This window comes from Podarcis muralis, chromosome 2 (assembly GCF_964188315.1).
Source record: "Podarcis muralis chromosome 2, rPodMur119.hap1.1, whole genome shotgun sequence".
Lineage (NCBI taxonomy): Eukaryota > Metazoa > Chordata > Lepidosauria > Squamata > Lacertidae > Podarcis > Podarcis muralis.
This window is the reverse complement of record NC_135656.1, coordinates 73,083,049-73,097,054: the sequence shown is the minus strand read 5'-3', so window position 1 is coordinate 73,097,054 and position 14,006 is coordinate 73,083,049. Positions and strand designations below refer to the sequence as shown.

Genomic DNA, 14,006 nt, shown 5'->3' with positions numbered 1-14,006 from the left:
ATGGTTTCAGGCTCTACCACTCCGATCCAACATTCTTAAGACAACTCCATCATTCAGAAATCCCCAGCAGCTTCATCCCTTTGTTTTGCATTGAGGGTGACAGTAAAGACATTCATGTTTCCTTTTAGCCAAGCATTTTTATACTGCTCTGTCACTTTCAATCATGTCTGAACAGCCACACTTGGCAGACTTGGCCATTCTGGTAGACATATCCATTTTAAGGAGGGATCTGCTCTGTCTGGACACAGCTAAGGTGTGCCCCAAACATACAGAAAGGGCATGGGGCAAGCAGACAGGCAGTCTAGTCACCAAAGGCTCAAGCACTTGGTTTGCTATGGATCACCATGCAACTGCAAAATGTGCTCTCCTGAAGAATCATAGCAATGGATTTCAATAACAGCCCCACTGTGTCTCCTTCCCATCACTATGTAGCTTGGACCCCCCAATTCTTCAGATTCCTTGAATGGAGTGCGTTCTAGAGTTGTAGGATTTGATTCTTGTATGTGTTGGGGACCTCCTCCTCTCAGGTCTCATACAACCCACAGGTACTGCACTGGTGATCCAGGTGCCATAGTAAGATCTAGGTATGAGAACTCTCATATGACACATGCCATTCTCATCATGCTGCTTATTTCTCCATCTGTCCCATTCTCATAGTTCTCTCCTTGAGAAGTTGAGGATCTCAGATTGGTCCCCTGTTGCTCTTATTTTGCAGCTCCACTAAACTCTGCTTCCAGCATCAAGAATTCTTGATCTGATCCAGAAGAATTCTTTTTATGAACACTTTTCCTTTGTATTTAAATGATATTGAAGATGCCAAATGAGCAACAATAGAAAATGATGAGTTCTTTTGAAGGATTCCTACTGAAAAATACACATTTTCACAGAATCCAAATGACTCACCAGCTGATTGACACATCAGACGTTCAGAGCCTCCATTTAAAGAAAATTCCACTGAACTAAGTGAGGTAAAATCAAAATATTGTGGCTTTACAGGGCTATGGATGGGGCTATCAGTGACTTGGATCGGTTCCTGGAAGTCATTAATCTGTACCACTAAACAAGGAGCACTGGCACTTGGGAGTCTTACAAGCTGAGGAATAAATATATGGGGGGGGGGGAGATTCAACTTATCACATGGAAATATATTCAACTATCAAATGCAAGTGCCATGCGTAACAGGTCTGGGGAGTCTCTTGGGCAGCACAACGTGGTTACTCTAAATTACTTACAACAGGGCATATTTCACCAGCACTGCATTTGCCTATGCACATCATCTTATAGAGTCAGTATGCTCCAAAGGATAGCAGCATTCAAAAACCTCACCAGACAGGTATTCACTGTTCAGCAGGCTCTCTCATACAAAATGGAATTGTGACCTATCTGAGAGCATAGGCAAAAATATTACTATCCTTCAAAGGCTTCCTCAGACAATTCGATCTTCAGCTGGATTAAAAAAAATTCTAAGAGTCAGCACCAGTTGTATCTAAAAACAGCGGGCATTCCATAATCAGACCCTCATCACAAAGACAACATATATAACATTGCGGGACATAAATATATATAACATTGGTGTCTCTTACTGGAAGTGGTTTGAGACTACCATTCTGCACTGATGAACATGGGGATAAGGAAAGTGATTAGGTTATGAAAACTTACCATTACATCTTTCTATAGCCATCTGTTTGATGTTGCAGAACAAATAAAGAATGCAATATCATAAATACTAAAAAATTTAAAATGTTTATATACACAAGAAAGGAAAGAAAAAAGAATTGCTAATCCTCCCCCTACCACAAGAAGCCCACCCCCTTCCTTTTTAAAAAGAGTAAAATGTTCCTATCCTGGGGTGGCAGAGAAGTTTTCCATTAATGAGATTCAATTCCCTGAAGCTAAAAATACATTCCCAATAAATTGTAATGGGGCATCTTTCTGTTCCTTACAACTACTTTACAGTGCTATAGGACAACTGGAATAAAAATTCGCATTATTGCTCCCTTTTGCAAGATGTGGGTTGCAAGTCATGTAATAATTAAGTGACTCAGACCATAAGCTAGAAGGTCAGAAAGCCTTGTGCTTCCCTCTGCCGCCCCCCCCCCCCCCCGGGAAAAGCACAAGTTAAAAAGTGAAGCAAAACAAAGCTCTGAACATTGTCTCCAACCCCAAAGGAGAAGAGCCGGAGGAGAGGGTTTGCCCAACTCTAGAGGACTCCTGCTGTGGCAAGAGTACTTAATCCATAATTCTTCCCTTCAGTGTTCTGGCCTTCTTTCCCCAGCCAGGCTCTGAGCTCTATCAAATATTCATCTCCTCTCTCCTTAAATAATAGATCAATGTAATAACAGGCAAAGCACAGTTAATCACAGCTTTTCAAACCCCACACAAAAGCCACCAGGCGATGGGTAGGGACAGGCACAGCAGTGCGGAGGGGGCAGGGACCCAAAGCACCAGCAGCCTACAATGACAGCACACACAAGTGGGAAAGCAGCTCCATGCCTAGCCCCTAGGCCATCCCCCGCAAAAGATGCAGCTGCAGGCCTCCTTCGAGGAGAACTTGTCATGACATAGCCAGAGCCAACAAGCAGGTCTTTCTGGCAACAGGTGCCAAAGCTGGACAGAGAAGCATATGCTCAGTGGAAAGAGAATGCAAAAGTGAGGCGAGGCGCATAGGAGAAGTGTTTATGTTTACACAGAGGTTTAGCATGCTAGCTTCCCCAAACCAAGGGTTAGAATTCAAAATCTATTATGTGGCTAAAGCAAGCAAGCATGGATAGCTTCAGTTTAGGTGTACTGGCCCATCACAAAGTCACTGTACAGTCTAGAGCACTGTCACGCTCAGATTCTGAAAAGTACAAGAAATGATTACAGGAGGTATTTGCAAAAAGGAGTTGGTGTCGACTGACCAGCTGAGCTACATGAGAATTGAGGACAATGGAAGAGGGAGATGCATTGTTCAAAATGTGCTATGCCAGTGTAGGGAAACTTCATTACTGTCTTTCTGCTACAAAAGAGTCCCCCTAGATCAGTTGTGTTGGGAGTGAGCCCTCAAGAGATGTAGGGATTGCTGCCTTCTTTGCTTTAAGTGAGTACCAATAGCAGGCTGAACTGTGAAGATCATCTGCACCTCTGAAACTGTATATCCCTCTCTGATACTATATATATCTCTCTGAAATTGTGTATGCAGAAACTCTCAGAGGGACACAGTTCCTTATTGCTCCAAGAAGCACAATTATTTCCCTAACAAGAGGCTACTTTAAAAAAAATATTGACCTTCCATTCATGGTCACACAAAAACCCAGGAGACAGCCCTGCTGAGAGCAAGGACAAAGTGAATGCTCCTAGGACCTATAGCTAGTGCTTGAGCATTGCATGACAATTAAGTGCAAAACAAAGCTAATTATGATTGACAGAAGCCCCAGAAGCATTCTCGCTCCTTTCAAACCACCCCTCCCTTTCTTGTGACCTTCATGACTAACGAGTAGCAAAAGGGATCAGTTTCAAATTGCATAGGTATCCAGTTGTCTTCAGCTTCTCCCAATATGCCCAGAGTACAGTATATATACACATGTATCCTGAATGCTCCAGACGAGTCTTCACAGATGCAACAGCCATGTTCTCAGTGTGCAGATATAGATGGTGTGATAAAGATCCCAATTCAGCAAAGGTCTCGGCAATCTCCCCCCAGCATCCAAGTTGTCAAGCATTATTAGTAGTCACTGCCAACAGTAGAAGTAGAAAGCACTTAGCATCTCAGAGGAATGGGCTCGGAGGAAGGAAGGATGATAGATTAGATAGCAAGACAGATGTGGTGTTTCTTTCAAGGTCACAGGATCACTGCTCGACTTCAAAAATGCAAACTATTTATTGGCACATCTACAGGTCGCTAGCTTTTGAATGACATCAGTTGCATCAGAAGTCAACAGGGAAAATGGCAGAGGCTTCTGCAGGGAAATTCATAAAATGAAATCATTAAATCAGACAGACCTGGGAATTTTTAATATAGCTGTTTGTAAAGAGCTCAGGGAACTTCAAAGGAAAGGTGTTATATTAGGGCAAAGTATTATTAAGGATGAAGATGGCCTTTGAAACAAACAAGGTGTAACGAAAACATTCTAATAAAGTCCCTATGGAAGGTTTTGTTTTTAACTGCACAGGAGAATGAGATTGGAAAGAACAATCTCTTATACTGTTATTATTTCTAGATTGTTGTGGATGCCAAATTTTCCCCACTGAGCAGTAGCATCTTTTTAGAGAAAGGCTAAATGAAAAGACAGAATGGGAAGCAAAAGATGAAGAAAAAAATGGCATAGAATCTTGCAAGCTGCTCAGAATCTACAGTCCCCATTTTGTTCAGTGTTCTGAAGAGGGGAACATAAGAGAACAACATAAAACCTATGAAGATTCCTGCTGTATCAGACCAAAGGTCTATCCATTCAAGCAACCTGTTATCATGGTGGTCAACCAGATACTGTTTGAACCCTACATGCAACAGGACTTGAGTGCAGCAACACTTTCCCCAGTTGTGATTCCAAGCAACTGACATTCAGAGGCATAGTGCCTCCAGCAGTGGAGGTAGAATCATAGTTAGTAGCCAATAGTAACCTTTTCCTCCATAAATTTGAACAATCATCTTTTAATAAGAACATAGCGACCTGCAAGATAAGCTCAAAATTCTTCAGGATTAGGCTGGATAATTTTGTGATCAGCTACCTCATGCTATCATGTCTAACTGAACTGTTATGATGCCCAGCGCTCAAGATATTCAGTACCACCTTGGCTGATATTTACAACCACTCGAATGATAAAATCACTTTATATTCCTGAATCAGTTTCCATCCTGTAAGAAACACATCACAACATTTCTCTACTGCAACACTATGCAGTCCCAGAGAAGACGACCAGTCCTCACATAGCCAGCCACAAACAGGATGTAAGAAAAAGTCTGTTTGCTTGATTTGTGTATCTGTTCTCTGCATTCAATAGAATTAGCCATGACTTGTTTAGTTTATCCCAATCCAACATAGGATGGAACCCAAGAACAACATAACTAGTTGTGCATGCCCTAGAGACTTTTGGTCTTGTATTTCTCAAACATTCTCCCACCACACATGTTTTTTTGGGACTGAGTGGATTTTCAAAAGCTGAGTGGATTTTCCAAACAACCCACTTTGTCTAAAGTAAGTATCTAGATCCCAGTGAGTTGCTATTTCAGAGGTGCAAAAAGGCTCTTGATCGTCAACTATTTCATGCATTACTTGTACCTGTTTGTAGCCATGGTTCCTCAATCTGCTGTTGTAATGTGCAGGGAATACATTTCCATTACCAGAGCAATGAAGCTGATGTTTCCTTGCATTAATATATGTGCATACATATATATACTGAAAAGTAAATCAGTGCGGTGGATTGATTCAAGCATTCAGTTGTACACTGAAGATGCTGTTCCTCTGTGCTGTCTTATTTTCACTGGAATGAACATCTGAATGTGCATCACAGCATGAGGAAGAATTGGTGGATGTCTTTGTGTACGTGTGCATATACACACACATACCCTTGTTAACAGTTGCATTTTCTTGTGCAAATTGATTGCTAAAAGACAGACCTTGTGCTGTGTGCAGAGGGGGTGCTCACAAATCTCTCCTCTCCCCATTTTGAGCTAAACGTTAATCCCAATCCATATATGGATACATTTGAGATCACAACCTGAATGATCTTCCATTCTGTGTAATTAAAAGCAACCAAATCAGATTATGGTAGCTCCCTTTCTTCCCAACATAAAAGGTAAAGGGACTCATGACCATTAGGTCCAGTTGTGGCCGACTCTGGAGTTGCGGCACTCATCTCGCTTTACTGGCCGAGGGAGCCGGCGTACAGCTTCCGGGTCATGTGGCCAGCATGACTAAGCCGCTTCTGGCGAACCAGAGCAGCGCACGGAAATGCCGTTTACCTTCCCGCCGGAGCGGTACCTATTTATCTACTTGTACTTTGACGTGCTTTCGAACTGCTAGGTTGGCAGGAGCAGGGACCGAGCAACGGGAGCTCACCCCGTTGCGCGGGGATTCGAACTGCCGACCTTCTGATTGGCAAGTCCTAGGCTCTGTGGTTTAGCCCACAGCGCCACCTGCGCCCCTTGTTTAGCCCACAGCGCCAACATAGCCAGCCACAAACAAAGGGGATAAAAATCAATCTGAATTGAATACATTTGTGTTGGGAGCCCTAATATGTAGCAGTAGCAACACTAAATTGCTGTTGAATCTCTCAGACTATGCTTTTGAAAAAGCATTAATTGAGATATCTTTTCTGAACCACTCACCAACATATCCTAATATATAAAAATGGGAAGAGGGAAAAAACCATCCTATTCAGTTTACAAGTGAGTCCTGGTTGCAGGCTGCTTGTGACCAGAATGAAAATTCTTTGCAAAGACTTGTGGAGCCTTAATATGTAGTAGTGGGTAAAATAACAAGATGGAGAGACACATATTTTATTCTTCTTAAAATTCAAAGTCATAATGCTGAAACATGTCAGACTGACAAGTGTGAATACCAGTGCCATGTTTCTAAAATAATAGGTGCTGTTGAGCAAGCTGCCTTGAAGTCACACTCAGTAGAACGGAAGCTCATTCCCTACATTCCAGGTGTGTGGGGGACAAATTCCAAATGCTGGGACTAAGAAGGAGCGAAACAAAGCCAAACAGACATGCCAAATGGCACAGTCGTTCTAAATTTGTGAATGGTGTACGAACAGTTATTTCTACTCCATTATTGAACAGAAGGGTGTGTGGTTTTGATCAGTGCCTGATGGGTCTCAAACCCTAAGTGAGTTAGGGACTTCCCCTGCATATGAAGACAGGCTCTGGTGGATTGAACGGATGAGACCAATAGTGGGTCGAACAGTCAAGAAGGTGGTTTCTGCACATGCTGGAGAGTGAAATTAGGGACAGGTGGGGCTTGTCAAACTGGGAAGGTAGCCCATCTAGGAGAAGGAAAACTCTGATCCTAAACTTCTGCTGTCTTGTGGGATATCTTCAGGAGAAGAAAAGGATGAGGAGTAAACCCTACACAAATCCAGAGTGGAGTCCCTAAGACAGTTGGATGGTGCCCTGTATGCCTCCTTCCGGCAACTCCAGGAGCTAAGCTGGTGCCAAATGTATTGCTCTGTTTTCCTTTGGACCACATTAGTGAGCCTGAGAGGGGGATCCTGTTGTCTGGGCAGTCCAGGACCTCCATACTGCTCAGGCTTGCACTCTGGGGAGGTCACTTCGGTGCTGCTAACACAGCAGTTTGGCTTCACCTGCGGAAGCTCACTCCACTGTCTCTTGAAACAGACAGATGCCAACAAAGGTTAATCTGAAGTCCTGCCTCAGATTAAGGCCTGATGGAAACTCTATTTATAACCAAACCAAACTGTTAGAGTGCATGTCTGAAGTCTTGTGCTATATATATTGAGCATGACTTCCTTCACTCTTTTTAGACAGCAGGAGAAAGTAAGGTCAGCCATTTGGAAATTATAAACAACTTACCTCATGGCAAATTTGTTTCAGTTGATAAGCAACACAGTTGTATAACAGATAGACATTGTTAATTATCACCTACCTAATAAGAAATTCTCTAAAAGTGGAATTCATTCTTCACACAACAGAATTCAGGCTAAAACCCTCCTGCAAATCCCTAGAAGACCAGTATAGTGCTCCTGGGATGAAAGGAATCTGGGTTGATGTTCTCTTGACTCTAGTTAAGGCAGAATTATGCAGAAGATGCTAAAGCAATAACACAAGGTACTACAATGCTGTTTAATCTGTTCTATTGGACCTCATGTTGTTTGTATTAAACCAAGAGCTTGCAGAGAGGTGGTCTTTGTATTCCAGCTTCTCCACTGAGGTTTTAGTGGAAAAGAAACGTTAGAGGAAGTGTTAATAGATCTAAATGACATATTAATGGTTACTAAGGTAACCTTGAAAGTAGCTTCACATGCAAGTGAAACAATTAAAAGAGCCTATGTACATCTTGACACCTGCATAGCACCTAAACAGCGTCAACAGAATGTCTTCTACATCTTTTCCCATTCCATTTTTTGACTGATCAGTTGTAGACTCCATGGCTTACTTACTGGATTTCTTACCCACCCTTCATCATAAGGTCCAGAATAGATTACAACAATATGAAAATACAGTATTAAAATCGGATTAAACAAGTTACAGGCAGAAGAACATGGGGAACAGGTGTCAACATCAGCCAACATTTTTTCTCTCCCAAGACCCAATCGTTCTGTTTATCAATCTACTCTGATGAAGAGTTTGAGAGCTTGTACACCTTTTTGTGTTATTTTGGTTGCCAATAAAGATATTGTCCTAATATGGACATTGGAAGTATCCAAATGCTAGTTTGTTTGTTTGTTATATTTTTTAAAAAAATATCAATGTGGTTTACAATCTCTATATAATAAACACACATAATAAAAACACATTTAAAATCAGAGACCATCAGCTAACTATTATGGAAATATATTTCTGTAACTGTCTGCATAAACCTGGCAACACAGTGAACTTTTCAGCAGGTTGAAACAGAAGGTGCCTGCTGAATCTTTATCAGCAGAGAAAGGTTTTATTTCATGTTGATGCCAAATTGAGCCTCGCTAGCTCAGGGGACAACCAACGTCATACCTGCAGATGATCTCAGTGAACAAGCTGGGACATAAGGGTTTAGACGGACCTGAAGGTATCCTGGACTTACGATGTTCAGGGCTTTGTAAATTAATACAAGGAATGGGCTTTAAAGGGTAAACCTCTCACAAGATGAAGGTGTTCCTCCGATATATTTTCAAGTGCCAGGCATCCCTTTAACTTCAGTGACTTCAACATTTTTACCTGCTGCCCATATGTCAGTGTCTGCCAAAGGGCATAAACTGCAGAATAACCAACCATCAAACCATCAGGCAGTGAAACTGGTATCTGCTGCTTAACTGAACAACAGCAAGCAAAAAACATTAAGGACTCAACATCTTCTCTTATGAATACAGCTCAGCCTCCTTCTCAGTGGGAGCCTAAGAAGTAGGCAGCTAGTAGCTGTCTGTCTGATGTGTCTTCAGGATCTGGCTCCCTGGGCATTTTTATAATTTACCACTATTACAAAAGGAACATATTTTATTATCGTATCTATTTTGAACTATTGCATGCATTTTGCTATGTTTGTGATACACGCCATGGAACTTCATGGTTGTTTAGATGACAACCAATTTATACGCCATGTGTAATGCATACAGTATTTATAAATAGCAGTTGCAGGCGATGTATATTTTTGTCCTACAAGATGTGAGCATATGGGCAGATCCCAGTAGCTAGCAAGTCTGCAGTACTCTAGCAACAGTATCAGGAGAGCTTCAGATAGCACGGATGTCATGCTCCTCTCAAGATTGCAATTGCTTCCTTTATATATGCATAAATCTTTTTTACCTGTCACCATAGGATAACAATCACTATCAAAATGTCATCTGAAGCAATTCAATATTCCAAATAAGACAGATAAACAAGAATTATGTGATGAGAACAGTTACATGTGGCTTATCCAAGAGAAGATACAGACGTAAGCACAATCATGTTCTTTCTTAGATGTGTTACATGTCCAAGGGTGGACAAAGCAGTCTATTTCAGTTTCTTTCATTTTTTCAGTCTTAAGATCAGTTCACCACATTTCATCATTAATTTGCAATTTTTAAAAACAAGTCCTCGCAAACATTTATCAGCATTTTAGCTGTATTTCTCCTAATACAGTGAACACATTTTATTATGTAATTTTCCCTAATGTGATTATATTTCCCAATGTAATGTGTTAGGTTGCATTTCCCCCTCTCGCATATGCATTTTTATGTACATTTTATGCATTTTTTGCTTATATGTGCATATTTGTACATATTTTTTGGTTGGAAACTGTACCACAAAATCTGGGATGATGTGATTTTTCAAAGGATTGTTTCATTTTGCTTTGCATAATTTTTTGGGAAGTGTGAATTAAGAAGGCTCACATTTTAATTTATGAACCATGGATAGCATCATGTCAGACAGGAGAGAAGAGAGAAAATGATTCCTTTGAATAACCCCAGCAAATAACCTGTGCTTCCTGAAGAGGTCAAAGAGAAACAGCAGCAGAAAAAAATAGCAAGCAGGAGATAGCATGTCTGATACTGAGGGATGTGATTGGGCCATCTAATTCAGTACTGATTGGCAGCAGCTCTCCAGAATTTCAGATCAGAATCTTTTCCCAACACTTTCTTGAGATTCTAGGCACTGAACCAAGCAAAACACACACTCTACCATTATCTATGGCCATAAGACCCCTTTGGGATAAAGAACTGCATTTCCACAGACACACACCCATATCACACCCACCCCAAAGCCATCAAAAGGTAACTGAATGGAACTATAAGCACCAGTTGTCCTGTTTTGAAGAGGGCAAACATTGTAATTCGAGTCTAAGAAGGAACTAATGTATAAAGATTAGTGTGAACATTAAGCCATCATAGTTGCTAATAAGCAGCTGGCCTTTCTCTTCCTTCACATGACACAAAAAAGCCTGGGCCACAACATCAGGTGAAGTTGGCTTTTGCGATCAGGGTGAGAGAAGGACAGGAAGTTCTGGTAGTGCAGGATATATTCTTAAACATGCAGGCCATCACCAGGATAAGAGTATTTAAGCCCTTTTGCCTACCCTACCAACTTCTTTGAAAATTCTTGCCACCCTTTCTTGGGAATAGTGCAGGTGTTTTCCTGTCAACTCAGGACCAGATAGAAATTCTTAACCTTTCTGTATACTGGGCAGCCAACCAAGGTGTTTGTTTTTGTTTCTTTTGCCTACTCTGTACTCAAACCTACTCTGGTGGTTTAAGGGCAGTTTGAGTGGAGGTCCTGTTAATGAGGTAAATTAGCCACATTTAGGAAGGTGGTGTGCGAAGGTGAACAGGTAAGGAATGGGTTAAAGTGAGTACCTTAGGTAGGTAGCCACTCTTCAGAGTGATAGGTGCTTTCTGAGGCTTGACACTTGGGCCTGTAGGATCCATGGGCAGTGTACAGAGCACATTTGAGTCACCCCATGGGAGATGTGGGACCCCAGCAGCTCTTGAGAAGGTTTCCCTACTCACCTGAGTGGGCAGGCCTTAAGGGAAAGAGCAGGGATAATTCCTGCCACTATCATTAAGCAGGGGTTTGCTCACCTCATACAGGTAATGCTGTATAGATCAGATAGCTTCCTAAACTGTCACCATTTTTAGCCAAATTTAAGTGTAAATTAAACATGTGGCTCTAGTGCCACCCAACACTTTGTGCATTGCTTCTTTATTTCCACCTGTGTTCACAAGGTCCATTTTCCCCATTTGTTCACAGGGGTGATTGGTTTTCTTTCTTTCTTTTTTGCTCAATTGCAAAAAATACATTTCCCATGAAAATGATGATGAATAAAAGAATACCAATAAAGCCAAGAATAGCCTTTTAGTCTTGGAATAGCCTTCTGCTGTCAAAACACAGCATTCACTCATAAATTTGGCAACAGTTAAAAGAGAAGATGGTAAGCCACAAACATGATACAGGTCCTCACATATCAACGCTCCATATGTTCAAACTGCATTAAACTACAAAATAACCAGCTCTTTGAGCCTCCGTTAGAAACAAACAGCAGTTATCTTGTTGGCTAAAGGATCTATACTGAGACAACAATGAAGAATCTCTGTCTTAGATAAAGTATCTAAGAAGGCAAGAGCAGTGTGAAATGAAGTTGTGAACTAGTGTATATCATTTCTGACAATTATTGATTTAGGAATAGTATGAACGCGAAATTTACTCAAATCTAAACCACCATTCTGGTTATAGTCATTAAATAGCCTTGCTTGTTATAGTAATGCACTGTAGCTTCATATAAATGGGAAAGGCCATAGAGTAGTGGCAGAGCATACGTATTTATGCATGTCAGTCTTCAGTATAAAATATCCTCAGGGCAGCTAATAATAAAAGAATTATAGAAAGTCTCAAGTTCATTCCTTCTTGGAATCCCTGGTTTAAAAGACTCCCCAAGTTGCTTCCAGTCCAAATAGAAGTGCTGGGTTAGATGGACCAATGGTATAAAGCGTATCTTTGCATCTTTAAAAAACGGACTGTTTTCCAATACAAGAGGCACATTACTAGCATTGAACTCAGCAGATTTCCTCTAGTATTTCATAGTAGCATACCTGTGATATCTATTTGAGCATCTTCAGCTTCTGCTACTGCAGCAGCTGCTGCTGCTCTGCTTTTCTTCTCCAACTCTTTCATTTCAGGCACGTAGAAGTCCCCTTGACGGGCAAGGGGGCATACAAAATGGATTTTGTTGCCTTTGTAGATTTCCAGTCTGGGATGGGCACACAGTTTCCGCTCCTAAAAGAGATAAGACACACAGCATTGCAAACCTATTGTGTTACAACAAATGCATACATCCACAGACAGATTTTCCAGAGGCCCCAGGAAGGACCTGCATGTGCCCAGGTGGCCCTAATCTATATTCACTGTCTCCTCCACCAACCACTTCCCTATTTTGGTCCCCTCTGGAATTGCTGCTTCTTTATCCCCATAGTCTAGGGGTGAGGTGGGGATCTAAGGCCCTGGTTCCGATATAGCCCTCTAGGCTTCTCTATCAGGACCTTAGGATCTCCATGGGCCCCACACTCCCTCTCCATGAACCACACTCTTCACTAGAAACTCTGTTCTGCAAGCTCCACAAGTGCTTTTACCTGGCACATCCTTGCCTGGAGGAGACTTGTGTGTGTGCACAGAGAAACCTCTGGCTTTTGCTTGGCCGGAATGGAGCCAACTGTACATGGTGAGAGTCACATGTACATGGTGAGAATCACAACCATTGCTCCACTCACCTTTGCCTCTGGCCCCACCCACCACTGGCATGCAGCTCCCAGAAGCGTGCCCATTGGCAAATGTGTCCCCCAGACCGAAAAAGATTTCCCACCCTTGCTCTAGTCCCTATAGGCCTATACTTTATTGCAAGGTACTGTAAAATGGAAATTTTATTATTCCTCCCTTGCCTATTCATGTCTCCATTTCCCCTCTTCTTCTTTTGTTTCTCTGTGCCTATTTTTTTTATTCTGTGTAGAGGCCTGTCATTCCTGTTCTATCATACCATATAAATAAGTCACAACTTTCCAGATCAGCAAATCCCAAAATGTGATATCTCAGCACTCCAAGGAGATTGGCATGCATACCGAGACATATTTGTCCAATTCCCAATTCTTCTGTCATTTTCCGACACCGGGAGACCAAATTTTAAAATGTTTGATCATCTAGTGAATGGGGGCAAGAGCCCTCATGCTCCAAGATAAAACAGATAATAAACTGCAAAAGGTGGCTTAGCAGATCAATGAACTATACCTCTGAAGCAAATCCATATTCCATTGTTCATAATTCTAAAACCTCTGCCTTAAGCATCAACATAAAATACTCTGGGATTCATTTCAGAAAGAATATACAACACATAATCAGTGAGTAAAATAGCTTTAAAAAGTTCAAATTTTCAATCCTTCCTAAATTATCATGCTATTAATCATGTTTCCACATTATCTTCTCCTGATTCATTTATAAAATACACCAAGCTCAGCTGGTGTAAAAGCAAAATGGTAGAGCACATAATTTCTACACAACATGGCCAGAAGTTATGTCCTGGCTGATCTAGTTAAAAGATAGGAGAAAAAAGACCACACCCCGAAATCCTGGGGTGGTGAGGCCAATTAGTATCGAACCATTATTTACTCAGTATAAGGCACCTATCAAGTTTATGAATTTGCCTGGCAAGCAATACATAGATGAAGCCAGGTCATCTGTTTTCACAGGTAATTAACCTATTAATATTTACTCATTTACTGCTCATGGTGTTTTTGTCATCTAAAAGAAAGAACAAAGTAGAAACTTCTCTCTCTGCATGTTATTGGGAAGTAGTCCAATGGACAGGCAGGTAAAGTTGTCCCCCATCCCCCCCAGTGAGATC

General features: G+C 41.4%; 1 protein-coding gene across 4 annotated transcripts in view; it reads right to left on the bottom strand.

Annotated features, from left to right (window-relative positions):
• The window catches only part of TEX264 (testis expressed 264, ER-phagy receptor), a 158,939-nt gene that overhangs the window by 26,858 nt on the left and 118,075 nt on the right, over positions 1 to 14,006 (bottom strand). For all 4 annotated transcript variants that reach the window (XM_077924774.1, XM_077924777.1, XM_077924776.1 and 1 more), the window contains one exon: positions 12,208 to 12,391. In XM_077924774.1, coding sequence (XP_077780900.1) covers positions 12,208 to 12,391 — 184 coding nt within the window. The remainder of the gene's footprint in view (positions 1 to 12,207; positions 12,392 to 14,006) is intronic.